Genomic DNA, 27,672 nt, shown 5'->3' on the forward strand with positions numbered 1-27,672 from the left:
AAGAGCCTGAGGCAGCGAGGAAAGATGGCAGAATGGCAGGTGCGAGCAGCAGGGGAGGAGTCACCCCTTCCAGATATTGGCACAGAAGGGCTTCAAGTGGAGAAACTATTTCAAATAAAAGTACTGAGGCGTCCCCCATGGATCTCCATTACAGAACTGACATCCGCTTAAACTGGAATTTTTATTGTCTCAGAAATTAAATCATAAGAAGATACAGTGATAGAGCGATATTTTCTGACCCAGAAAATCTTCAGTTAAAGTGTTGTATATTTATTTGAAATCTGCCTTTTAAAAAGCACAAAAAGGATGGAGGAAAGATATGGGATAAGGGCAGAGAAATTCAAACGGGGCCACTTTTCACTCCCTATATCCCAGCTTAAGTAAAAGAAAATGAATTCCTTTTCTTATCTTTTTTTCTGCACAGATTGAATACTCCATGTCGAGGAAACAACAGAAATACTATTCCAAGATGAGACAGAGGATTAAAAATTTTAACGGACTTATTTTAAATCTTTTAAGCCTTTTAATAAGGAATATATTGATTGAGAAGTAAAACAGATTTAAAACAGCCTGTCCAAGGACAGCAGTGAGCCTGAAGTCCTGATTATGTGATAAATTAAATGACATCAAAATAAGAATGAAAGTAATCTGAAATAACTTGGAAATGATCTTTCTAAAAACTGTCTCAAAATGTCAGAGACAAAATTCTAGTGACCTTAGCAAGAAAAGAGAAAAGCTGGCCAAAAGCTTCAAAGATGAATATCATGCTCGAATTGCTGTGATTGAGGGAGAAGATTATAGTTTGAAGGTCCTAAAATCTTTAGAGCTGTATGACAGTGAATTGTACAATGCTCCAACCACTGTATGGCATGTGATAACTGATTCACAAATGTCCACTAGCCCTGTTAATAGCTTCTCATCTATCATTTCAATGCTAAAACTATTTCATCCATACAAAGGTCTCAGCTCACACTGGTCCACATACACTTTCAGCAAAACAAAATTAAACAAAATCTCACCCTCGAAAGGTAGAGAATAACGAAAAAGCTTTGAGTCTATCAGACATTTTCCTAGGTTCTCTGCCAACAAGAAAATGCTTCTGATGATTAACTTTTCCATTAGTGTTAGGGTTCACAACTAAAACTTCTAAACTTCCCTAGCAATATACTCAGCTGTATCAATGCACTTCACATCTAGAAACACGTGTCTTAAATAGAAGGGGTGAAGTGTTTCTAACATGTTTTTAGAAAAATGAGCCATTCTGTCTATCTCTGAAAGCCTCACACCTGCAGGGGAGCAAGTCAACTAAAAAAAATCAGCTCACAGATGCCACCGCTGCACATGAAACCCTCCTTCCCAGAATCAGTTGATTCAGCCTGATAACATGAACAATGTTTCACTTTATCTGTGGTCTTGGAAGATTCTCTCTCCATACCAAGGATCTCTGCCGCACGAAAATCCAATACTATATGCTAATATAATGCCGGCCCACCCTGCATATTTTAGACTTGCCAGCCTCCACAATTAAGTCAGCCAATTCCTTTAAATAAATTTCTCTCTCTTCTCCAGAGAACTGTGCAAATTACAAACTTGAGTTTATAATCCAGATCTTTGTTTCTCCCTCCTTAAGGATGCTTTTGAGAGGTGTAGCCGTCTTTTCACTGCTCATTTTCTCTTGCTCTGCTTCCCTCCGTACTGTACCTGGACCACTGCAATAGCATCTTTTTCAGTCCCCCTGCCTCCAGACCTGCTCCCCACTCTAACCCCTGCCACAGATGACCTTCCATGATGCATAAATTACCTACTAAGCAACTGCTTGAAATTCTTCAATAGCTCCTTAACTTGGCCTGCAGGTCCTTCATAATCTGTCTTCTCTACGTTGACATTCTCCTCCATTCCACTAAACGCAACTTCGTGTTAAACGTGCCAAACGACCCCTTCTTCTGAGTCTTTACTCTTCACATTGACTATTCAAGGTGACTCAGCTCTCGTTATTATATCCTCTGTGAATCCTTCCCTATACCATTCCACGTTCTTCCTGTGAGTTCCTAAAATCCATCTTTGTAATAGAAATTATTTCCTTGTTTTATAATTATTTGTATTGACTTATTGAAATGTGAAGTCCCTGAAATCAGAACCTGTGTCTTAAGAATCTCTAAGAATTTGCAAAATGTATTTTCCATTAATTTTTGCTGCAGCTATAAATACCAAGTCTCCTGACTCTTAGACAATAATAGACCTAATTTAACTGGAGAGGTAAAATTTAGTTATTTCCTTCCTTTATTTATTTTTCACATGTTATTACTGAGAGATTAAAAAAATCAGAGTTTAGATTTGCACTCATATTAATTCTTTGAAAGAATAATAGATATCTGGAATTTATATCCAACTGAAATACAGTTTCTTGTTTTGCGCTGCTCTTTTATACGAAGAACTCAACCAATCAACCAAAACAAGCAGCTACACTGTTCATTCAGCTGTCCATTCACACTGTTCATTCAGTTCATGCAGTTCTTAAGAATGAGGTTCTATAAAACCAACCCCAAATTTGAGCATTTTCAAAAATTTACTGTAAGCTACACTTTTCAAAGTAGAATTTAAGGAGAGGAAATACATAGTATGAATTCTTCAAGTAGTATTGTTTCCTAATCTGTATTTAAAAAATCTTTCACCTAAATCTTCTTTTTTTTGAATTTATTTTAATTTTTTTATATAGCAGGTTCTTATTAGTTATCGATTTTGTACATATTAGTGTATATATGTCAATCCCAACCTCCTAATTCATCCGCCCCCCCCCCACCCCGCTTACCCCCCTTGGTGTCCGTACGTTTGTTCTCTACATCTTTGTCTCTATTTCTGCCTTGAAACCGGTTCATCCGTACCATTTTTCTAGATTCCATATATATGCGTTAAAATACGATATTTGTTTTTCTCTTTCTAACTTACTTCACTCTGTATGACAGTCCCTAGGTCCATCCACGTCTCTACAAATGACCCAGTTTCGTTCCTTTCTATGGCTGAGTAATAGTCCATTGTATATATGTACAATGTAAATTTTCTTTATCCATTTGTCTGTCAATGGACATTTAGTTTGCTTCCATGACCTGGCTATTGTAAATAGTGCTGCAATGAACATTGGGTGCATGTGTCTTTTTGAATTATGGTTTTCCCTGGATACATGCCCAGTAGTGGGATTGCTGGGTTATATGGTAATTCTATTTTTAGTTTTTTAAGGAACCTCCATAGTGGCTGTATCAATTTACATTCCCACCAACAGTGCATGAGGGATCCCTTTTCTCCACACCCTCTCCAGCTTTTGTTGTGTGTAGATTTTCTGATGATGCCCATTCTAACTGGTGTGAGGTGACACCTCATTGTAGTTTTGATTTGCATTTCTCTAATAATTAGTGATGTTGAGCAGCTTTTCATGTGCCTCTTGGCCATCTCTATGTCTTCTTTGGAGAAATATCTATTTAGGTCTTCTGCCCATTTTTGGATTGGGTTGTTTTTTTTTTAATATTGAGCTGCATGAGCTGTTTATATATTTTGGAGATTAATCCTCTGTCTGTTGATAAGTTTGCAAATATTTTCTCCCATTCTGAGGGTTGTCTTTTTGTCTGTTTATAGTTTCCTTTGCTGTACAAAAGCTTTTAAATTTCATTAGGTCCCATTTGTTTATTTTTGTTTTTCTTTCCTTTACTCTAGGAAGTGGGTCAAAAAAGATCTTGCTGTGATTTATGTCAAAGAGCATTCTTCCTATGTTTTCCTCTAAGTGTTTTATAGTGTTTGGTCTTATATAAATCTATTTTGAATTTATTTTTTTCTATGGTGTTAGGGAGTGTTCTAATTTCACTCTTTTACATATAGCTGTCCAGTTTTCCCAGCACCACTTATTGAAGAGACTGTCTTTTCTTCATTGTATATCCTTGCCTCCTTTGTCATAGATTAGTTGACCATAGGTGCATGGGTTTATCTCTGGGCTTCCTATCCTGTTCCATTGATCTCTATTTCTGTTTTTGTGCCAGTACCATATTATCTTGATTACTGTAGCTTTGTAGTATAGTCTGAAGTCAGGGAGTCTGATTCCTCCAGCTCCATTTTTTTCCCTCAAGATTGCTTTGGCTATTCGGGGTCTTTTGTGTCTCCATACAAATTTAGAGATTTAATGTCCTAGTTCTGTAAAAAATGTCATTGGTAATTTGATAGGGATTGCATTGAATCTGTAGATTGCTTTGGGTAGTATAGTCATTTTCACAATATTGATTCTTCCAATCCAAGAACATGGTATATCTCTCCATCTGTTTGTGTCATCTTTGATTTCTTTCAACAGTGTCTTATAGTTTTCTGAGTACAGGTCTTTTACCTCCTTAGGCAGGTGTATACCTAGGTATTTTATTCTTTTTGTTGCAGTGGTGAATGGGATTGTTTCCTTAATTTCTCTTTCTGATCTTTCACTGTTAATGTATAGGAATGCAAGAGATTTCTGCGCATTAATTTTGTATCCCGCAAATTTACCAAATTCATTGATTAGTTCTAGTAGTTTTCTGGTAGCATCGTTAGGATTATGTGTGTATAGTATCATGTCATCTACAAACAATGACAGTTTTACTTCTTCTTTTCCAATTTGTATTCCTTTTATTTCTTTGTCTTCTCTGACTGCCGTGGCTAGGACTTCCAAAACTATGTTGAATAATAGTGGTGAGAGTGGACATCCTTGTCTTTTTCCTGATCTTAGAGGAAATGCTTTCAGTTTTTCACCATTGAGAATGATGTTTGCTGTGGGTTTGACGTATTTGGCCTTTATTATGTTGAGATAGGTTTCCTCTATGCCCACTTTTTGGAGCGTTTTTATCATAAATGCGTGTTGAATTTTGTCAAAAGCTTTTTCTGCATCTATTGAGATGATCATATGGTTTTTATTTTTCAGTTTGTTAATATGGTGTATCACATTGATTGATTTGCATATATTGAAGAATCCTTGCGTCCCTGGGATAAATCCCACTTGATCATGGTGTATGATCCTTTTAATGTGTTGTAAGATTCTGTTCGCTAGTATTTTATTGAGGATTTTTACATCTATATTCATGAGTGACATTGGTCTGTAATTTTCTTTTTTTGTAGTATGTTTGTCTGCTTTAGGTATCAGGGTGATGGTGGCCTTATAGAATGGGTTTGGGAGTGTTCCTTCCTCTGCAATTTTTGGAAGAGTTTGAGAAGGGTGGGTGTTAGCTCCTCTCTAAATGTTTGATAGAACTCACCTGTGAAGCCATCTGGTCCTGGACTTTTGTTTGTTGGAAGATTTTTAGTCACAGTTTCAATTTCATTACTTGTGATTGGTCTGTTCATATTTTCTATTTCTTCCTGGTTCAATCTTGGAAGGTTATACCTTTCTAAAAATTTGTCCATTTCTTCCAGGTTGTCCATTTTATTGTCATAGAGTTGCTTATAGTAGTCTCTTAGGATGCTTTGTATTTCTGCGGTGTCTGTTGTAACTTCTCTGTTTTCATTTCTAATTTTATTGACTTGAGTCCTCTCCCTATTTTTCTTGATGAGTCTAGCTAATGGTTTATCAATTTTGTTTATCTTCTCAAAGAACCACCTTTTAGTTTTATTGATCTTTGCTACTGTTTTCTTTGTTTCTCTTTTATTTATTTCTGCTCTGATCTTTATGATTTCTTTCCTTCTACTAACTTTGGGTTTTGTTTGTTCTTCTTTCTTTAGTTCCTTTAGGTGTAAGATTAGATTGTTTATTTGAGATTTTTCTTGTTTCTTTAGGTAGGCTTGTATTGCTATAAACTCCCCTCTTAGAACTGCTTTTGCTGCATCCCGTAGGTTTTGGATCATCGTGTTTTTGTTGTGATTTGTCTCCAGGTATTTTTTGATTTCTTCTTTGATTTCTTCAGTGATCTCTTGGTTATTTAGTAATGTATTGTTTAGCCTCCATGTGTTTGTGTTTTTTACGTTTTTTTCCATGTAATTGATTTCTAATCTCATAGTGTTGTGGTCAGAAAAGATGCTTGATATGATTTCAATTTTCTTAAATTTACTGAGGCTTGATTTGTGACCCAAGATGTGATCTATCCTGGAGAATGTTCTGTGTGCACTTGAGAAGAAAGTGTAATCTGCTCTTTTTGGATGGAATGTCTTATAAATATCAATTAAATCTATCTGGTCTATTGTGTCATTTAAAGCTTGTGTTTCCTTATTAATTTTCTGTCTGGATGATCTGTCCATTGGTGTAAGTGAGGTGTTAAAGTTCCCCACTATTACTGTGTTACTGTCGATTTCCTCTTTTATAACTTTTAGCGTTTGCCTTATGTATTGAGGTGCTCCTATGCTGGGTGCATAAATATTGACAATTGTTATATCTTCTTCTTGGATTGATCTCTTGATCATTATGTAGTGTCCTTCCTTGTCTCTTGTAACATTCTTTATTTTAAAGTCGATTTTATCTGATATGAGTATTGTTACTCCAGCTTTCTTGTGATTTCCATTTGCATGGAATATCTTTTTCCATCCCCTCACTTTCAGTCTGTATGTGTCCCTAGGTCTGAAGTGGATCTCTTGTAGACAGCATATATATGGGTCTTGTTTTTGTATACATTCAGCGAGCCTGTGTCTTTTTGTTGGACCATTTAATCCATTCACATTTAAGGTAATTATCAATATGTATGTTCCTATGACCATTTTCTTAATTGTTTTGGGTTTGTTTTTGTAGGTCCTTTTCTTCTCTTGTGTTTTCTACTTAGAGAAGTTCCTTTAGCATTTGCTGTAGAGCTGGTTTGCTGGTGCTGAATTCTCTTAGCCTTTGCTTGTCTGTAAAGCTTTTGACTTCTCCATTAAATCTGAATAAGATCCTTGCCAGGTAGAGTAATCTTGGTTGTAGCTTCTTCCCTTTCATCACTTTAAATATATCATGCCACTCACCTCTGGCTTGTAGAGATTCTGGTGAGAAATCAGCTGTTAACCGTATGGGAGTTCCCTTGTATGGTATTTGTCATTTTCCTCTTGTTGCTTTTAATAATTTTTCTTTGTCTTTAATTTTTGTCAGTTTGATTACTATGTGTCTCAGCATGCTTCTCCTTGGGTTTATCCCACCTCGGACTCTCTGTGCTTCCTGGACTTGGGTGGCTATTTCTTTTCCTATGTTAGGGAAGTTTTCAACTATAATGTCTTCAAATATTTTCTCAGGTCCTTTCTGCCTCTCTTCTCCTTCAGGGACCCGTATAATGCGACTGTTGGTGACTTAATGTTGTCCCATAGGCTGTCTTCATTTCTTTTCATTCTTTTTTCTTTATTCTGTTCCACGGCAGTGAATTCCACCATTCTGTCTTCCAGGTCACTTACCCGTTCTTCTGCCTCAGTTATTCTGCTATTGATTCCTTCTAGTGTATTTTTCATTTCAGTTATTGTATTGTTCATCTCTGTTTGTTTGTTCTTTAATTCTTCTAGGTGTTTGTTCTTCAGTTCTTCTAGGTCTTTGTTAAACATTTCTTGCATCTTCTCAATCTTTGCCTCCATTCTTTTTCCAAGGTCCTGGATCATCTTCACTATCATTATTCTGAATTCCTTTTCTGGAAGGTTGCCTATCTCCACTCCATTTAGTTGTTTTTCTGGGGTTTTACCTTATTCCTTCATCTGGTACATAGTCATCTGCCTTTTCATTTTGTATATCTTTCTGTAAATGTGGTTTTCATTCCACAGGCTGCAGGATTGTAGTTCTTCTTGCTTCTGCTGTCTGCCATCTGGTGGATGAGGCTATCTAAGAGGATTGTGCAAGCTTCCTGATGGGAGGGACAGGTGGTGGGTAGAGGTGGGTGTTGCTCTGGTGGGCAGAGCTCAGTAAAACTTTAATCTGCTTATGTGCTGATGGGTGAGGCTGAGTTCCCTCCCTGTTGGTTGTTTGGCCTGAGCCGACCCAGCACTGGAGTCTAGATGCTCTTTGGTGGGGCTAATGGCGGACTCTGGGAGGGCTCACGCCAAGGAGTACTTCCCAGAACTTCTGCTGCCAGTGTCCTTGTCCCCACGGTGAGCCACAGCCACCCCCCGCCTCTGCAGGAGACCCTCCAACACTAGCAGGTAGGTCTGGTTCAGTCTCCTATGGGGTCACTGCTCCTTCCCCTGGATCCTGATGTGCACACTACCTTGTGTGTGCCCTCCAAGAGTGGAGTCTCTGTTTCCCCCAGTCCTGTCAAAGTCCTGCAATCACATCCAGCTAGCCTTCAAAGTCTGATTCTCTGAGTATTCCTCCTCCTGTTGCCAGACCCCCAGGTTGGGAAGCCTGATGTGGGGCTCTGAACCTTCACTGCAGTGGGTGGACTTCTGTGGTATAAGTGTTCTCCAGTTTGTGAGCCACCCACCCAGAGTTATGGGATTTGATTTTATTGTGATTGTGCCCCTCCTACCATCTCATTGTGGCTTCTCCTTTGTCTTTGGATGTGGGGTGTCTTTTTTGGTGAGATCCAGTGTCTTCCTGTCGATGATTGTTCAGCAGTTAGTTGTTATTCCAGTGCTCTTGCAAGAGGGAGTGAGTGCACGTCCTTCTACTCCGCCATCTGGAACCCTGGCTCCAATCTTGTCTCACTTAAATCATGTTCTTTATTTTATTTTTTTATTATTTGGCCGCACCACAAGGCATGTGGGATCTTAGTTCCCCAACCAGGGATCAAACCCACGCCCCCTGCGTTGGAAGCATGGAGGCTTACCACTGGACCACCAGCGACATCCCTAAATCTTGTTCTTTACTCTTTGCCCTATTCATAGGCAGGACTCAAACATCTATCAGGAAACCATGGGAACATTAGTTCACAAAAAAGACACACCAGACATGCCCAACTTCATCTAGCAATACTAGAAAGGCTATTTTCAATATTTTATTTTGTCAAGGTCTTCAATTTAATAATTTGAAACAGTATTTATAAAAAGTTACTACGTGGATTTTATGTGGCCCAAAATCCAGAGGCGAGTCAACTGAGTTCAGTTTTTAATCACTTCATGTGTTTCCAACTGGCTTCCAAGTGAAACTCAAAAAAAAATAAATCATTTTGATCATTAGAAATATTCAGCAGGGGGAATTCTACATAATTTAGAAATGAGCCATTGAGATATTAGAGAAAAATCACATCCTGAGACTTTCTACTTTAGTGTTCAGTCCAGTTTGAGTTGGGTTATCCACTCTCCTAATGGTACCACATCCTCCCCCTGCCCTCAGGAACATCTCACACATACTCCTTTGCCTTCCACAACATCCCTTCCTCCTGGCTTTTGGCCTGCCACCATAGTTCCTTGTTTTCAGTTTCCTCTCTGAGCTTCTTCTCCTGATCTCTAAATATTGCCTGCAACTCTGTCACACCTACCCTAACCCTCACCAGACACGATCTTGTAATGGCACATCTTAACAGACCAAGCATCCATTCCTTGGGGCATGACCTGGGCCCTCCTCTTCTCTCATCTGGCTTTTCTCTTGGATGACCTCATCCCCCTACACGGTTTTATACACCATCTGTAAGTGGACAGCTCAACTATGTATATTTTCAGTCTAGTTCTCTATTCTGAGCCCTGGATCAATACAGTCAAGATCGATGTCTATTTTAGTGGCTCACATATCAAACTTAGTTCTTCCAAAAGATAACTCTTGTGTTGCTGCCCACCCCCAAGAAAAAAAAATTGTTCTTCTAGGCATCCCTTTATCAATAAATGGAATCATGTCATACCCCCAAGTCTCCCATGCCCCAATCCAAGAGTCATAACCAAAATTTTCCTCTCCCTCAGGCCTCACCTCCAATCAAGGCTGCCTTCAGATCTATCATGCCTCTCTCCACTGCCACACCCCCAAGTCAAAGCCAACATTATTGCTCCCCTGGATTACTGCCAAAATCTCCTAATAGGTCTCTCATGTAGCCCTGCCTTTCTCCATCCTTCCTTTCTCTGCAGCCAGGGTGTTGATACCCCTGTCTGCTCTGAGCTTTTTAATAATTTCCCACTGCTCTACAACACAGGTCCAAATCTTCTGCATCATCATCAAGGCTCTTGCAAGACCAAGACCAATGATCATCAGTGGCTCTTACCTGCTTATCTCTGTCATCTCCCTCCACTTGTTCTCTCACTTCAATCTCTGTGTGTCTCAATATGCCAAGATTCTTGCTGCCTCAGGACTTTTGTTCATGCTCCTGTCTTTGCCTGGACTCTCCGCATCCCTCTACCACCAAGCGTCCACCACCTGCCACCTCCTACCCAGATTTCTAGTCTTAGCTAACAGCACTTCTTCAGGAGACTTCCTGAACTGCCATGCTCAGTTGAGATGCCCTGTTACAGGGGCTCATGGTACCCTGTATTTTCCTTTCAAGCATTTACTCTCGTTGCAATCATTGTAATTGAGCAGTTAATGATCCACTGCCTGCCTGTCTCTCTCAACAGATTGGAAGTTCCATGAGGCTGGATCGGTTCCTATTTTCTTTACCCTTTTACCTTCAGTGACTTAAACAGAACCTGGCACATAGCAAGCACTCAAAAAATACTTGATGAGAAAATTAATACATGGATAATTCAATGGGAAGGAAATGAGATTTGTTCAATTTCTTTTTCTATTTCCTCCTTCTTTCACATCACCCATCTCTTTTAGTCCTCCCAATGTAGACACAGGTTAACAAAAGGAAAAATAAGTGGTGGCTTATCTGAAAATTCTCCCCTACTCAGGATTCGTAACAATAAACAATATCATTTCAGCGGGGCACTAGAATATTACTCTCCATTTCTCCAGGCTTAACAAAGGATCCTCATGTCTACTTATTCACATGCGTGTGTCTCAGAAGAATGCCAAGAGGTTGTCATTAGTATTATAACAGGGAAGAAAAAAATCCTAGCTCTGTTACTACAGCTCTGAGACTAATGGTAAGTCACTTATAGCTCCACACCCCAATCTTTCGTCTATGAAGGGGAAAAGCAATCCTACTGACACCATATTTTGAGATGCTATGATGCAATGCTTTGGAACAGCAAAAGGAACAGGGAAGAGAAACCATTATCTGTCCCACACAAGTGAGAAAGCAATCAAAAGCGACCTATGTGTTTGCTGTTCTATTCAAACAATGTTAACACACTGTTTCTTCACAGGAAAGCATTAACCATAAAAGGATTTAAAGTACAATATATCCAGAAGGCAAAATGTGTCAATCCTACCAAGAAGGGCAGGATCTCTGCCAATGTAATGTTGTTTCCTTGAGTCAGTAAAAAAACAAGGTGTTGACCTGTGTAAATATGAAAAGAAATCTGGTATATCTCAGCAGCAAAAGACTCTTGAACACAAGAATTTAGCCAATTTGATGAAACTCCATTTACCTGCTCAAAAAAATCCAACTGGGGCAGACTATTTCTCAAGTTGCTTTCTAACTTATTATGAATAATTTGTTTTCTTTACCTGGACCACCTTTTTCACTCCAGGGGGAATATCATTTTCAAAGTTTCAGGTACTAAGGAGCAAATGCCTTGGACAGGAAGCTTGGGGTATTCATGCAGTCATTTTCTAAAGAAATAGAACTACCTTAAAAGTGTGTGTTGTGGACTTCTCTAGTGGCGCAGTGGTTAACAATCTGCCTGCCAATGCAGGGGACACAGGTTCGAGCCCTGGTCCGGGAAGATCCCACATGCCGTGGAGCATCTACACCCATGTGCCACAACTACTGAGCCTGCGCTCTAGAGCCCGTGAGCCACAACTACTGAGCCCACATGCTGCAACTACTGAGCCCACGTGCCTAGAGCCCATGCTCCGCAACAAGAGAAGCCACTGCAATAAGAAGCCTGTGCGCTGCAACGAAGAGCAGCCCCAACTCACCGCAACTAGAGAAAGCCTGCGCTCATCAACGAAGACCCAATGCAGCCAAAAATAAATAAAACAAATAAATTCATTTAAAAAAAAAAGTGTATGGTGTGGCAATGGTGATATTATTTGCATGGAGCATTCTATACAAAGCTTTTACATATATTGCTTCACTCATTTCTCACTACCCATAGAGTAAGTACCATTTTCTCTATTTTACAATCAAGAAACTATGGCTTAAAGATATCAATTCATTTGTCTAAAACCACACTGTGAGTACATGGCAAGGCCAAGATCCCCACAAAGTCAGTGTACTTCCTGTTGTATCATTCATCTCTACAAGAGCAATGCATTACTTTATCAGGACAATGCCTTTACATTTTAGCACCTTAAAATAGTTAACACCCTAAAATAGCAGTAGTCAGTGGGTGGAAATAGTTCAAATGCTTAACCTCGTGTTATTTATTCTTTATTTAAAGCCAATACTGATGGGAAACCACTCTTGCCTTCCTAAAGGAATGGTATAATTTCTCCTTTGATTTATCAAAATACCTAGAGAGGCAACTTGGGAGCATAGTGAGGTGACAAAGGAACAGCATGTACAAGAAAAGTCAATGATCTTGAACTAATTAGGACAAAGTAGGAATACAGAGCCCCCTCTCCCTACACCTCAAAATCTCTGAGTACCACATGGGCAATGGGGGTCTCAGCCAGTTATTGTTGAATCTCAAAGGAGCAAGGTTCCCCAACTGACATCTGGGTTATACTTAAAATATAGTATTACTCTATGGTTAGTAAATATCAGAACAGCTAAACATTCCAATGTAACTTAGTGTTTTTCTACACATTCTAACTTCGAGAACCATGCACGTAGGAATCACATCATCTGAGGTATAGTCTTTGTTCTGTCACTTTCTTTTGACCAAGGGAAAGTCCCTTCACCACTTGGACCCTCAGTCTCCTCGTCAGGAAAGGGAGTTGAATAAGAAGGTCCTTCCAAACTCCTACAGTCCCTCTACTTCGTCAGTATGATCTAGGTTTCTGGAAGCTGGGTAATGAGTAGTTACAACTGAGAAATGGGCATATTCATTCATTCATTATAAGCTCTGTGGGGCTCTCTTCTCAAACTGTAGTTTGGGGAGAGGAGTGTGTGTGATACTTGTTTATTCATTTAATAAATATTTATTGAGTACCTACAAGAAGCCAGACACTGATCAAGGTGCTAGGGACAGAACAGCAAAAAAAGATGAATAGGGTCCTGCCCTAATGAGGCTTACATTCTATGGAGCAGATATAAACAATATAGAAATACATATGCAGCAAACAGGGAGTGATTATGGCTATAGAGAAAACAAAGGACAAAGGATAGAGAAGAATAGGGACCCTGAGGTTTTTGACAAGTAATCAGGGAAGGAGACTGCAAAAGGTCCCATCAAGAAGAGGCCTGGGGACTTCCCTGGTGGTGCAGTGGTTAAGAATCCGCCTGCCAATGCAGGGGACACGGGTTCAATCCCTGGTCCAGGAAGATCCCACATGCCGCGGAGCAACTAAGCCTGTGTGCCACAACTACTGAGCCTGCGCTCTAGAGCATACAAGCCAAACTACTGAGCCCGCATGCCACAACTATTGAAGCCCACGCACCTAGAGCCCGTGCTCTGCAACAAGAGAAGCCACCGCAATGAGAGGCCCGTGCACCGCAACAAAGAGCAGCCCCCGCTCGATGCAACTACAGAAAGCCTGCACACAGCAACGAAGACCCAATGCAGCCAAAACTAAATAAATAAATTAAAAAAAAAAAAGAAGAGGCCTGAATGAAGTAAGAGAATGAACTATACAAAGAGCTGGACTGTCATTTCTTTTAAAAATGCAATTTTCATAAATATCTCTGAGAGAATCAGTGTTTGCTTTCCTTATATAGTAAATTTTTACTGAGATAATAGTTTCCATAGCTGAAAAGTTAATGAAAAATTTTATATAATTTATAACAATCCAGGTCTCTTTTGCACAAAGTGGCAGAGAGATGGTTTCTATGCAATTATTAATTAATTCAACAAAACTTACTATGTGTCTACAATGTTTAAATAAATGTAGTCCATACAATGTTGGGCGTAACGGCTTAAACAGTCACATCCATGTGTGTCTTTGCTAGAGAAAAGTCCAATGGCATTACATAGAGTGTGCAATGGCACACAGCAATGGCTGAATGGTTTTCCACTGGAATCCCAAGCAGGAAGTTACTCTTCCCTCTAAACGAGTTTTGCAACTCCTTTCCCCAAGGCCACCTTGCCTAGAGAATGCTGATTGATTACTGGAGTGTGTGCCACCCTATAGTGAAACCAAGACCCAGACCAAAGGCACTCAGATTAGAGAAAGCTCTAGATATTTCCAGCATCACACAGCCAGTTGTGTTCACTGGTAAAGCAGGCAGCCAGCATTTGTAGAGCATATTGAAGGAAAGCAAGTCTACCATAGTCACTCCTGGAAATCAGGTTTGAGGGCTTCCATACTGTACTTCATCGAGCAAGTTCATTAGCAAATATTATGAACTTTTAGCAAACCTTCTGTCCTGAAGCAAGAAGTGAGACATCTCAGTGTGGATGGTGTGGAATGGAAAGGGACAGGTGCTGAGAAGGGGATCACTGGAACAGCTAAGAGCTGTTACCAGTTCCTTAGTAGGCAACTTTGAACCAGAACTTGGAACCCACCGGACAGCATTATAAACTACTGAGCCAGTACACCCCGCCAGCAGGGTTATATTTCAGTATTGGAGCTGGATGAAATTCATCTTACTTTAAAAAGAGAAACAGCTTTATCGAGATACAATTCACATAACACACAATGCACTCATTTAAAAAGTACAGCTCAATGGTTTTGGTATATTCACAGAGTTGTGCAACCATGACCACAATCTAATTTTAGAACATTTTCATCAATCCAAAAAAAGAACCCCATACCCAATGAGCAGTCACTCCCCCACTACCTGCCCACCCCTGTCCAGCCCCAGGAAAATACTAATCTACTATCTGTCTCTGTAGATTTGCCCATTAGGACATTTCATATAAATGGAATCGTATAATATACGGTATTTTGTGACTGGCTCCTTTCACTTAGCGTAATGTTTTCAAGGTTCATCCACATTGTAGCAGGTATCAGTGCTTCATTTCTTTGTATTGCCAAATAATTTTCCATTTTATGGGTATACCACATTTTGTTTATCTTTTTATCAGTTGATGGATATGTGGGTTATTTGCATTTTCTGGCCATTGTGAATAATGCTACTATGAACATTTGTGTACCAGTTTTTATGGGGCATATATTTGCATTTCTTTTGGGATTTTTTTCTCTTGGATATTTTTTCCTAAGAATGAAATTGCTGCTGGGTGATAAAATAACTCTAACTTTTTAAGGTGATATAATAACTCGAGCTTAACTGTTTAAGGAACCGCCACTGTGTTTTCCAAAGTGGCTGTACCATTTTATATTCCCACTAGCAGAGCATAAGGTTTCCACTTTCCCCAAATCCTCACCAACACTTATTATCTTTTTGATTCTACCCATTCTAGTGGATGTGATAGTTTTTTTGTTTGTTTTGTTCTGTTTTGTTTTGTTTTGTTTTGTTTTGGGTGTGATAGTTTTGATTCGCATTTCCCTACTGTTGAAAGACTTTGAGCATCTTTTCATGTGTACATTGACCCTTTGTATATTTTCTTGGGAGAAATGGCTATTTAAATTATCTACCCATTTTTAAAATTTGGTATCCTTTTAGAGTTGTAAGATTTCTTTATATATTCTGGATACAAATCCCTTATCAGCTATATGATTTGCAATTATTTTCTTTCAGATGCTAGTGGACAACGTGGACCAATTCCAGGTAATGAACTTCCCTCAGGAGACACTGCCTTTGCAGGTCATATTTCTGTCAGACTCTGCTACATGGTAAATAAATCACAAAAAGACTTGAGGATACCATGAGAGACTTTCTGTGTATGTGTTTGTTAAAACCTGGGGCAAAGACAAAATAAAATTAAATGTTTACTCTTCAGGCATCATGCTGAGTTAATTTTATTATTTTCTTTTTGACCTAATGAGGGGTTTCAAAAGAGAAGTCTGGAGTTTTGTTTTTGTTGGTGGCTGCAGTAGGTGGATGTTAGGCAATCTATTTTCCTATCATGATCTATCTATCTATCCTGGGATGGCTCCATTTTATTGCTGCGGTGTTCCTTTTGACTTCTCCCAGGCAACTGACATTTTACTTATTTTGGGTAAAGAAAACAATTTTTTTAATTGTAACAAAAGAAGAAAAAGAAAAAAATTGATAAAAGATTATCTTAATTCTATAAACAGTTACAAACAAGAAAGAACTGAGGTTATATCTGGCAGTAAATCTGATAGCATCACCTTTAATTCTCTATAATTACATGTTGAAGTCCTTTTCTCATGCTTCATATTTGCCTTTAGTCAGTTTAACAGACCCTGAAAATGAGACTTGTGACTATATCTCACATCTATGGACATATTACTGATATTTGACCTGCTGTTTAGAAAGAAAAGAAAGAAAGAAAGAAAAATAAAAGAAAAAATCTAAATTTAGTCTGAGCTGCATTTAACTTATTTTTTTAAATGAGGTGACTAAATTAAATGTTCCCAGTTCAGAGATTATGCTATGTTACTGCATAACTGAGTCTAGGGTGGAGGAATAGCCCCTAAAACAAAATGCTTTACCACCACCTGTTGAGTAAAGATATATACAATGGAATACTACTAAGCCATAAAAAGGATGAAATTTTGCCATTTGCAGCAACATGGATGGACTTGGAGGGTATTCTGCTTAGTGAAATAAGTCAGAAAAAGAAAGACAAATACTATATGATATCACTTACATGTGTAATCTAAAACATAGAACAAACTAGTGAATATAACAAAAAAGAAGCAGACTCACAGGTCTAGAGAACAAACTAGTGGTTACCAGTGAGGAGAGGGAAGAGGGAAGGGGCACGACTGATGTAGGGGATTAAGAGGTACAAACTATAAAATAAGCTACAAGGATATACTGTACAACATGAAGAATATAGCTAATATTTTATAATAACTATAAATGGAGTCTACCTTTAAAAATTGTGAATCACTATATTGTACAACTGTAACTCATATAATATTGTACAGCAACTATACTTCAATAAAAAAAAGATTCCTGAGTTGGAAGAAGAATCTAACTCTTTGTATATCTCCTATTCTGAACAGTATTTCTAAAATTGCCCCTCATGAGACGTCTTCATTTTGCCTTGGAGGCCAATTTCAAAATTGGGCTTAGGGTTAAATGTCTACATGTGTGAGTGTGTATCTCTCAGGGTGGGACGGTGAAGAAAATATTACCACTATTTACTGCTATGCGGTTTCTGCTTCTGGTATTCAGGACATCTAACTTCCCTGTCTCTCTGAGGTTGGTTTTAGCTATAAGACTTGCTCTGGCCAATAAAATTGAGCAAAAGTGATCTGTGCCTCTTTTGCTGAAGCACCGAAGAGCCCGTGTATGGTTTTCCATGCTCTACTGCCCGTTATTGAGACCTGTGAAATCCCATACGCAGGAGCCTCCGGCAGCTGGGGTCTCAGAGTAAAGATGCCATGAGTCAGAGCCCTCCACCAGTGGGTATGTGCTGTAAGTAAGAAACAAACCTGCATTGTTTTGGTTACTGACACTTGAGGAATGTTTGTTATCAGAGCATAACATTCTGTCCTGACTAATACAGGCAGCACAAAAGAACTGCTTTCATGCTGGGTCCAGTTCTTCCTCTGCACACTTAAAAATTCTCTATCAATTATCGAGGCAAATGACAAAGCAAATCAAACTTGATCTGATCAGTTTACAAAACCTGCCTCTTGGAACTCGAAAACATCAAAGAAAAAACTGCCTAGAATATAGGTTCTACTATACTGAAACGTGTAAGCAGTTCTCCCTTTCCTCCTCCCCCCCGCCATAAAAACAGACATTGTAGCTTCATATCCATGAAAATAAAATAAAAGATGAGAATAGACAATTTTGCTGAAAATCATCCCATTCTTTAAATATTTAAATATGGGCCATCGAGTGTTTACCTACTTGCTATGTACTAGCCAAGCTCATCTCCCCATGTGCACTGTATGCCTGTGGGAGGCTTGTCTTCACACAGGCAGCTGGTATACCATGGAAGGCTTTCTCCATTGTAGTATATTGAGCAAAATGTGAACCTTCTGTCTCTCAGCAACGAAGCTCCTGCTAGGTTCCGAGATGGCTATGGACTGCACATTCTTTGGGTGCTATTTAGGGAGCAATAGAGGATAACCCAGCTCTAATGTGTTTACCAGGTCAATTTCCTGCACAGTTACAAAGCCTAATTTCTCCTTACAGCCATCCCACAAAGATCTTAAAATGTGACTACATCATGAGTTTGAAAGACTCTCAAAAAGAGCCACACCACCTGCCAGATGCAACGGCAAATCTCTCTTTCGCTCTCAAAAAAAAAAACAACAGAAAACAACAAAAAAAGTTTTCATAAAAAGATGCTCCTGCTCGAAGATTCTATGAAATAATGATGATGCAGCCCCAAAGGATGTAGGATTTTGGAGAGAGAAAATTAAAAAAAAAAAAACTCATCTGAAGCCAGAGCACTGAGTTTTTCCCATTATGCTACATAAAAACGATAGGTCTGGAGGCAATTTAACAAGCTTAAATTACAACTTGGAAAGTAATAAGCTTTGGCTCTTGAGATGCACAACCAACTGGGAATGGTCTGGTAAAAAAAATTCTCTGTCTTCCACATTTCTCAGCTAAATCCCAGACGCATATGCAACACTTAGCATTTAGGAGATAATATGTGAATTTATGAATCTGCAAGCAGGATTTAGGAGCCTGAAATCACTAGAATGATGGTCTGAGATATAAATAAGCTTTCACCCACTGTGTAAAATACCGATAAAGAGGTCTTCACGGATGCTTTGATATTAAAACATGATTCCAAATAGAGTGTTACAAATATAAACACCAGCAACTTCAGAAATGTCATTCATTTTGTATCTCTGCACATCTGGTTGAGGTGAATGTCTCCAGAAAGATGGCCACAAGCCAAGTGTCCCCTCATGTTTGCACTTGTCTATTTCACTGTCTTATTAGTGAGAGCAGGCTAGTAACTTCTTTAACCAACATTTTGGAAGCTTAACAAAATAAAGGTTTAGTTTTTGCACCAGTAACTCTCCAAGGCTGAGCTTTCTGGTCAGACAGCTGTCCTCCAAGCAGCAGGTCCCCCCTCAGCCTGTGACTCCACCCTCCTCTCAGAACCTGGAGCCTCTCCATCTGGATGGCAGGAGGAGACGGAGAATGGAGGAACACTTGCACATTTCATGGGCCAGGCTTGGACAAGGAATACATCTCTTCTGCCCACATTTCAGTGGTCAGGACTCAGTCATATGGGATACCTACCTGCCAACGACACTGGGAAGTGTGATCTAGCCGCGTGTCCAGGAGGGAAAGGGAAAGGATTTGGTGACTCCTTTGCTCCCTTGCTCGCTAAGACACAACCCCTCTGTTTTCTGTTCTATAAAATGGGCATAGAAACTGTACCTGCTTATTATTATTCTACCTCCATTTTTTTCCCACGGTATCCAAAACCAACCGGACTCAAAACTGACTTGAATTTTAAGAAACTTATGAATGAGCAAGTTTGCCAGCTTATTTTAATTGGAGGCTAAAAGTTATCAGTCACCAGCTAGGACACCGCTGTTGGGGGCTGAATGTTTGTGCTCCCCCAAAATTCTTATGCTGAAATCTAGTCCCCAAAGTGATGGTATGTGGAGGTGGGGGATTTGGGAGGTAATTAGGTCATGAGGTTGGAGCCCTCATCAGTAGAATTGCCCTTATAAGAAGAGGCCAGAGGGACTTCCCTGGTGGCGCAGTGGTTAAGAATCCGCCTGCCAATTCAGGGGACACGGGTTCGATCCCTGGTGCGGGAAGATCCCATGTGCCGCAGAGTAAATAACCCCATGCGCCACAACTACAGAGCCTACGCTCTAGAACCTGCGAGCCACAACTACTGAGCCCATGCACCACAACTACTAAAGCCAGCACGCCCTAGAGCCCGTGCTCTGCAACAAGAGAAGCCACCGAAATGAGAAGCCCACGCACCCCAACAAAGAGTAGCCCCCGCTCGCCGCATCTAGAGAAAGACCGCGCGCAGCAACAAAGACCCAATGCGGCCAAAAATTTAAAAAGTTAAAAAAAGAAGAGGCCAGAAAGCTAGCTCACTCTTTCGACCAGGTGATGACACAGCAAGAAGGCAGCCATCTGCAACCAGAAAGAGAGCATGCATCAGACACCCACATCAACCAGCCCCTTGATCTTTGATTTCTCATCCTCCAGAACTGTAAGAAATACATTTTTATTGTGGATAAACCACTCAGTTTATGGTATTTTGTTATAGCAGGGCAAGCGAAGACAACCCCTTTCTTGAGTCAAGGTGTCCAAAATGCAAAGTAAGCCGTCAGAAGGTGACGTTCTGAGCAGGGGTAAGTGAAAAGGACATGCGCCAGTCTGAAGGTGTGTTTTTTTCTACACCAAGTATTTCTCACCCTGGCACTACAGAGCTTTTTGGCTGGATAGTTCTTTGTTGCAGGGCTGTCCCACACATTGGAAGACAACATCTCTGGCCTCTACTCACTACATGCCGTTAACACCTCCCCAGTTGTGAAGACCAAAAAGGACTCCAGACATTGCCAAGTGTCCCCTGGGAAATAAATCTGCACCCCTTAGCTTTCAGAACCACTGTTCTAGATCATGAAAATGTATAATGAACACAACCCACCATGTGGCTGGAAAACTCCTATATGCCAGAGATGGTACCTGTCTATCTGTCTGTTTTTCTGTCTCTCTCTCTCTCTCTACCTCTCAGTCTGGAAAAACAGTGCCATGTACATCCTCTTTGGCCCTCCTTTCTCTAGCCTCCATGAAGTTCATCCTCCTCAAAGGTCACATGCCTCCTTCAGATGTGTTGGCGCCATCGATGGGATTACACCTCTCTCCTCTACAGTGAAAGCTGTCAGAGGCTCTGTCTGTGTCTCCCATTCCCCCAGGACATCAATGTTACACATTTTGTTAGGGACTAAATTACTAAACAAGCTTCCAACCACAGGTAAATTGATTGGGACTGTTATACCAGTCCCCCCACAAATGTCACTCACTTATTCTCAACAGCTAAAGGTGTTTCCAAGAAGGCAATAAAGAAACTCAACACTTACAACCTCATAGTAGGGCACTTATTCAAAGCAAAATCCAGTTTAGGGAAAGGCATTCCCTTAAATTTCCTCTGAAAACTCAAATAGAAAAATAGTGGTCCAAATAGTGATACTACATTGTCTCTCTTCAACTAACTGTTGCATCTCAGCAATTAGAGAAAGACTCTCTGATGTTGGTATAACCCTACAAAGTTCTAAGTGTTTCAAGTTGAAATGTGCAAAGGGACTTATTTGTTACTTTCATTGCCCAAAGGAGAATCTTTGATGAGGAAAAAAATGTTCAAAGCCAAAGAATGCTTTTATTTGAATAGAGTGGACTTACTCTAGGATGATAATGGTTGGAAAACCCAAGCTATTTAACAAATATTACATGAACACTGCAGGAAAAAACTGTCAACTTTCCTTCATTTCAATTTATTTTTAAACTAAAAGCAACAACAATAATAATAATAATCACCACCATGCATTGAGTGTCTATCATGTTTCAAGCCACTCTGTTCATCATATCTGATGCTTACAAATACCCTGTAGATAAGTATTTGTATCATATTTTCAAAAGATGAACAAGTTGAGGCTTAAAGAAGGCAAGTGATTTGTCTGGGAACGCACAGCTTGGTAAATACAGAACTGAGACTTGAAGACAAGTCCCCCCCTGACTGCAAAGCCCTCCGTGTTTATGCTATTTCCACCAAACCATGAAGTTACGGGAAGTTCATTTGTTGAAAATTCCACATTGGCAATCACAGGCACGCCTACACAACAAAATCTAAATGTCACCATCGTAAGAGATATTTTAATTTTCATTTCCTTGCCCAGAGGTTCTCCTCAACTGGATAACATGTTAGGTTCTGCGTAAGTAGAGTAAAGCGAACCCCAGCTATTCAGAAAGTGTTCTTTCATTCCTATCTCAGAAGAGTAGTTTATGCAAAGAGCATTATTAAGAAGCACATTTCTAACAACAATCTGATTTGCCTGTATCCCCCAAGTGAGTCATGGTCTCTTCCCTGAGAGTATAAGCAGAGGAAACGAAGCAGAATGCTTCTCTTCCTCATCTGTCCCCCGACACTTTCCCCCCCGCCGCCCCCATGCAGTGGCCTCATAAGCTAATGAGAGAGGCGGCTCCTCAGAAGAGCGTCACCCATGGCTGAGCTGTCGTATTCGCACTCCTTACAATGAAAATCTGTCCTGCTGCCCAGTGGGCTCAAGTCACCATGGCAACCTACCAGCAACATCACTCGCACAAATTACAGCAAAGAAGCATGGACCAGCTCCACCCGGAAACCGAAGCCGTCACACAAAGAAGGAAATATTTCTCGAGGACACTTTGCTCTTAAGTAGCCATTGGCAATCCCGCATCTGTTCAGCTTTAACACCAAAATAAACGTCAGTTCCCTTAAAAGTCGTTACACGAAATACACTTGAACCTTCGTTGTGACTCAACTGTGAATCGAAGCTCTGAATAACTATGTCATGAAGGGCAGGATGAGAAGTCGTCTCAATAGCTTTAGAGCCCTCAGCCCATCTGGAATGCCGCAGGCTCACGTGTGCCCTCGTGTTCCCAGGGTGGCAGAACCTTCCCTACCGAGTGTGCAGGTCCCAGCAATAGGTCCAGGGAGGAGAAGCCTGGAGCCACAAAGGAAAGGGACAAAGTGATGCCTGTGTGATGTTGAGGCAAGAAAAGGAAACTTGGTCCTTTTGGAAAGTTCTTGTTTTCTTCTTAAAAAAAAAATACATATACATGTATACATGTATGTATGTATGTGTGTGTGTATATATATATATATATATATATATATGAAAGTCTTTAAAAATATCATCTTTAAGAAATACCACATGAGAGGCAGAAGAAAGTCCTCTTTTCCTGGAGGACAGTGGCGATGAAAGGCGGACAGCAGAGACTGATAGTCACCGCGGGATGTGGCTGAGTACGTCAATTAGGGAACTAGTCGCTTCTCAGACAATTTCATGGGTCCATTCAAGTTGGTGACTATGAACTTAGAAGGACACAGAACTTCCCAATTCCTTTCGGTCCACTTCCTTCATGAGACTGGACTCCTGGAAGGCTTAATTCCCTCTGTGTCACAGGCACCTAGCTCAGCTTCTGGCACAAAGTAAACGCACATAAAAGGTAGTGGACCTCAACTAGAAATGGCACTGTCCCTAAGGTCTGATGTATTAGTTTCCTGGGGCTGCCGTAATGAAGTCTCACAACTGAGTGGCTTAGACAACAGAAGTTTATCGTTCCAGTGGCCAGGAGACCAGAAGTCCGAGATCAAGGTATCAGCAGGGCCATGCTAGGGAAGGGTCCATTCCAGGTCTCCAGCCTGGCTTCTGGAATTTCCTTGGCTTGTGGCAGGATAACTCCAGCAGTCACATGGAGTTCTTCCTGTGTGCATGTCTGTGCCCAAACTCCCCCTTTTTATAAGGACAGCAGTCACAGTTGATAAGAGGACCTCCCCACTCTGATATAACCTCACCTCAAGTAATTACACTTAACCATGACTCTATTTCTAAATAAGGTCACATTTGGAGGTACTAGGGAAATAGGACTTCAACATATTAATTTTGAAGGGATACAATTCAACCCATAACATCTGAGCATAAATAAACTTTCAATAAATACTAGATTGTTCTATGCAAAAAAAGTATGAAAAGAGTAAAGAATCCCCTTCACACACAAAAATGACCATGGCAGCCAGACTTTAGGAGTAATTTATTTCCTATAAGACTATAGCTTAGGCAAAATGTCCATTCTCTCAAAAGGCAACACAAAATACTCATGCCAGACATGAATTCCACTAATTAATCCTATTTAGCAATTAAAAACCAAGGTCTCGGCAAAGATCTGAATAAATCACAAAGGTCAATCAAGTAAAATTCGGTTCTTAAAGGGGCTTAACATTTTCTGAAAGAGGAAACAAAACTCGGCTTAGTTTGAAAGGAGTATGAAATATTTATCTAACTCAGAATCAATCACTGTCAAGTAATTTCCAGGAGAGAGGAGGAAGAAGGCTGGTTATAATCTAGTAATGTCATCTTGAGGTCTGGGAGCAAACCCGTTAAGCAATCTCAGAAAAAAACAATGCAGACACTGACATCTGTATTGTTCTTGGAACCAATCCTTGAGTATTAACTTCTGTGTTTCCCAGGAATCCAGATGGTAGGCTGTTTTTCATTTATTTAATGCCACTTAGTAGTATCATCTCCTCTTAAAGATGCACATCCTGGGAGAAGGAAGGCTTAAAATTGGCTATAGGAAGGGAAGGATATACTTATCGCACAGAGTAAAGGGTTAGAAGATGAACATGGTCCTTTCACATCTCCAGTGACCGTCTGAGGACCACAAGCCCCCATTTCCAAATGACAACCTCAGCAAGAGGGAGTCCCCTTCACGCACTGGCCCCTCTGTGCTCATGTGACAGGTAGTGACCATCCCAGAGAAATTAAGTGAACGGTCAACATTACAAAACTGACTTTCAAGCCCACAATTCAGAATAAATAAATAAACACGAGAATTCCAGGTTCTGGCCGTCATTATCACTGTATGCTTTTCTGGACTTGAACAAATCCTCTGTTTTACGATTGGCATACATTGCTAAAACTTTGTAACAAAATGCTAGAAATTCTTAGTTTCTCTCCGGTCCGTACCATTTTGAATTTTGTACAAATGAGCTCTAGATTCAGGTTACAAATTAATCCAAGCTCATTATGTAATTAAATGTTTGATTAGGAGCAAGAATTAACATATTACACAGAGGCATATAATTTTATGAGACAAACTAGTTAACTGCAATAAAGAGATTCATCATGGCAACAAATTACCTGACCCATCCAATTCAATATGTAATTCAAAATAATTTTTCAAGTTATCTAAAAATGTGGTTATGAAAGAGATATATCAAAATGCATGCACTACCCTGTAGAATTTTTTAAAAATTACTTGGGCAAAAGATGAGGAGATTTTAAATGTACGCTTAAAAATATACAGAGAGTAAAGCTCAAAGCTGAAATTCGGAAAAAAAGGATGAAACGTTGACAATTTTTTTGCAGCAAACACTATGTGCTTGAATTTCTTTTTTTCAACTTGGTGATATTTGGAAATGGTGCATTTAATGCATTTTTCAGTCTTTCTGGTTATCTTGGTAAAAGGGAACTGGCTGGTAGCATTCAAACTGGAGATGGATTTGTTTTAACTGCCAGATACAATCTCTATTAATCAATCTGAGGTCTTCAAGTACAATTTTGTTTGCTACTTCAGGAGCTGGATGGTATACAATTGCTCACAGCTGTTTCTAATTACACCTTGATCCAATAATAACTAAATATTGTTCAACATTCTGGCAGTAACTACTTAAGAAGATGCACAGATCAATAATTAAAAGTAACACTTCCAGGCATCAACCTGCAGAAATTAGAACCTGTCGAAAACACAAACACAATTCAGCAGGTGGCACTATTCCCTCAGCCAGAATTCTCTTCATTATGCTTGACCTGAGTACTCTCTACATGGCAGTTACCTTTATTCCTTGCTTCCAGGGAATTCCATGACCTAAATCAGTATCAACATGCTAATCTCAAATATTGATATACTGCCTGGCTTCTTCTCACGATCCAGATTTAAAAAAACAAAATCGAACAGATAGCAGGTGTAAGAGGAAAGAAACAGCTTGATTTCGTCATCAGAGTGTTACTTGAAAGTAAATTAATTCTTTATACCCACTAAAGACAACCCAAGTGATGACCTTTTCTACTGATACTATCCAATGAGCTAATTTAAAATATTTAAACTAACCGACGAGCAGGTTTCTCTTCTTCAGCACTATTGACGTGTGGGCTGGATAGTTCTTCGTTGGTGAGGAGGTAGGGGGATGACACCCTGGGCATTTTAGAATCTTTAGCCGCATCTCTAACCTCTACCCACTAGATGCCAGTAGCACCTCCCTGGTTGTGACAGCCAAAAGATATTGTCAAATGATCCTGGGGACAAAATCATCCCATCTGAAAGCCATCATTCAATGAGTGTTCTTCCTTTATACTAAAGACAGATCTCTGGCTTCATGGCCCAAAATGGAGCTATTCCACTAGCACACTTTCAATAACAATGTTCATTATCCTTTTTTATCTGATTCCAAAGGTTGATGTATATGCATTGTTGAAAATTCTGAAGACAGGAAAAGCACAAAGAGGAAAACTAAAAGCGCCAGTAATTGCCCCATACTATGACAATGACTGTTCCAACTGTATCCCCTTAATTTTTTCTTCATGAAGATGCACACAGATTATGTATAATAATCATTTGGCTTGTTAAAATCTGAGGAAGATATAGCAGTACTATTTTGTATAAAAAAGAAAAAAAGTCTTTTTAATCTCTAAATATGTACTCTGGCATTAAATACTCAATTAAGCATGATTTTTCATGGCTGTAGATTATTCTTTACAAGAGATAAATGTGATCATTTGTTTTTTTTTAACCAAGCTCTTGTACTGGACTTTTTTTTTCTGATCCCAAAGGTTAATGTAAATTAATTTTACTACGCTCTAGGGATAATCCCCACAAATAGGAAATTTTAGTACTAACCTATTTTAGTTCTACCTTCACACAAAGAGAACAAAAGCGGGAAATAAAGAAGTGAAAATATGAAGAGTGGAGGACAAAGAGAGAATGGAAGGGAGGGAGGGGGAGAAAGAGAGAGAGACTGAGAAGGGGAAAAGCAGGGGGTGGGGGAGGGGAGAAAGGGGTGAAGAGGTGCCAGAGAGCAAAGAGGGAAAGATGGAGGGAAGGGGTGTTAAGGGAAGGGAAGCAGTTTCAGTGGAAGCTGATTTACAAATGAATTTGCTGGCATCCTTCCCACTGTTCTTTCTTCTCAGTCTCTGAATGGTTGCTGTGGTTCACCCTCCTACAAAGATGACACTGCTCTTGCCCTCCATTCAGGGAGCACACATGTTGAATTATTTTCCCTCATACACAGCATACACTGGTGAAATGGCTACGTGACATAAAACTGAGAAGCCTTGAAAACACGATGATACTAAGTGAAAGCAGCCAGACACAAAAGGCCACATATCGTATGATTCCATTTATACGAAACATGCAGAAAAGGCAAATTCGTACAGACAGAAGGTAGATTAGTGGTTGCCTGGGGCTGGGGTGTAGAGGATGGAGAGTAATGGCTTGACCGGTAGAGATGTCCTCTTGGGGTATGAAGATGTTCCGGAACTAGACCGTCTTAATGATTGACAACAGGGCGAACGTACTCAACGCCGCTGAATGATACACTTCAAAATGGTGAAAATGGTAAACTGCACAATATGTGTTTAAAGCAAAAGTCATGAATGAAATAAATAATAAAAATCTTTTTAAAAAAGCATTTGAGTTGAGTTGAGGGGATTTAAAAACTACATAAAAATAAAAGCAAGAAAAATAATAGCTATTTTATTTACCATCCACTACCTGTTACTATCTTATTTGGCCTTCACAGCAACCTTGCCAGGTGAGTATTAGTCCCATTTTACAGACGATGTAAGAGAGACTAAGAAAATTAAGTTGCTTCAGGATAGGCAACTCCTTGCCATATGATCCAGTAATCCCATTCCTG

At 39.8% G+C, this 27,672-nt stretch overlaps 1 protein-coding gene across 9 annotated transcripts in view; it reads right to left on the reverse strand.

Annotated features, from left to right (window-relative positions):
* The window catches only part of PID1 (phosphotyrosine interaction domain containing 1), a 240,117-nt gene that overhangs the window by 79,706 nt on the left and 132,739 nt on the right, over positions 1-27,672 (reverse strand). Inside the window, exon 2 of one of the 9 annotated variants that reach the window (XM_082464657.1) lies at positions 1-27,376. This exon is cut by the window's left edge and continues 43,804 nt beyond it. The exons of the other annotated variants lie outside the window; for them this stretch is intronic. Within the exon in view, the coding sequence (XP_082320783.1) occupies positions 5,143-6,687 (1,545 nt within the window). The 5' untranslated portion in view covers positions 6,688-27,376 and the 3' untranslated portion in view covers positions 1-5,142. The remainder of the gene's footprint in view (positions 27,377-27,672) is intronic. 9 annotated transcript variants of the gene reach the window in all.

Source organism: Balaenoptera physalus (assembly GCF_965194825.1).
Source record: "Balaenoptera physalus genome assembly, chromosome: 6".
In the NCBI taxonomy this organism is placed as follows: domain Eukaryota; kingdom Metazoa; phylum Chordata; class Mammalia; order Artiodactyla; family Balaenopteridae; genus Balaenoptera; species Balaenoptera physalus.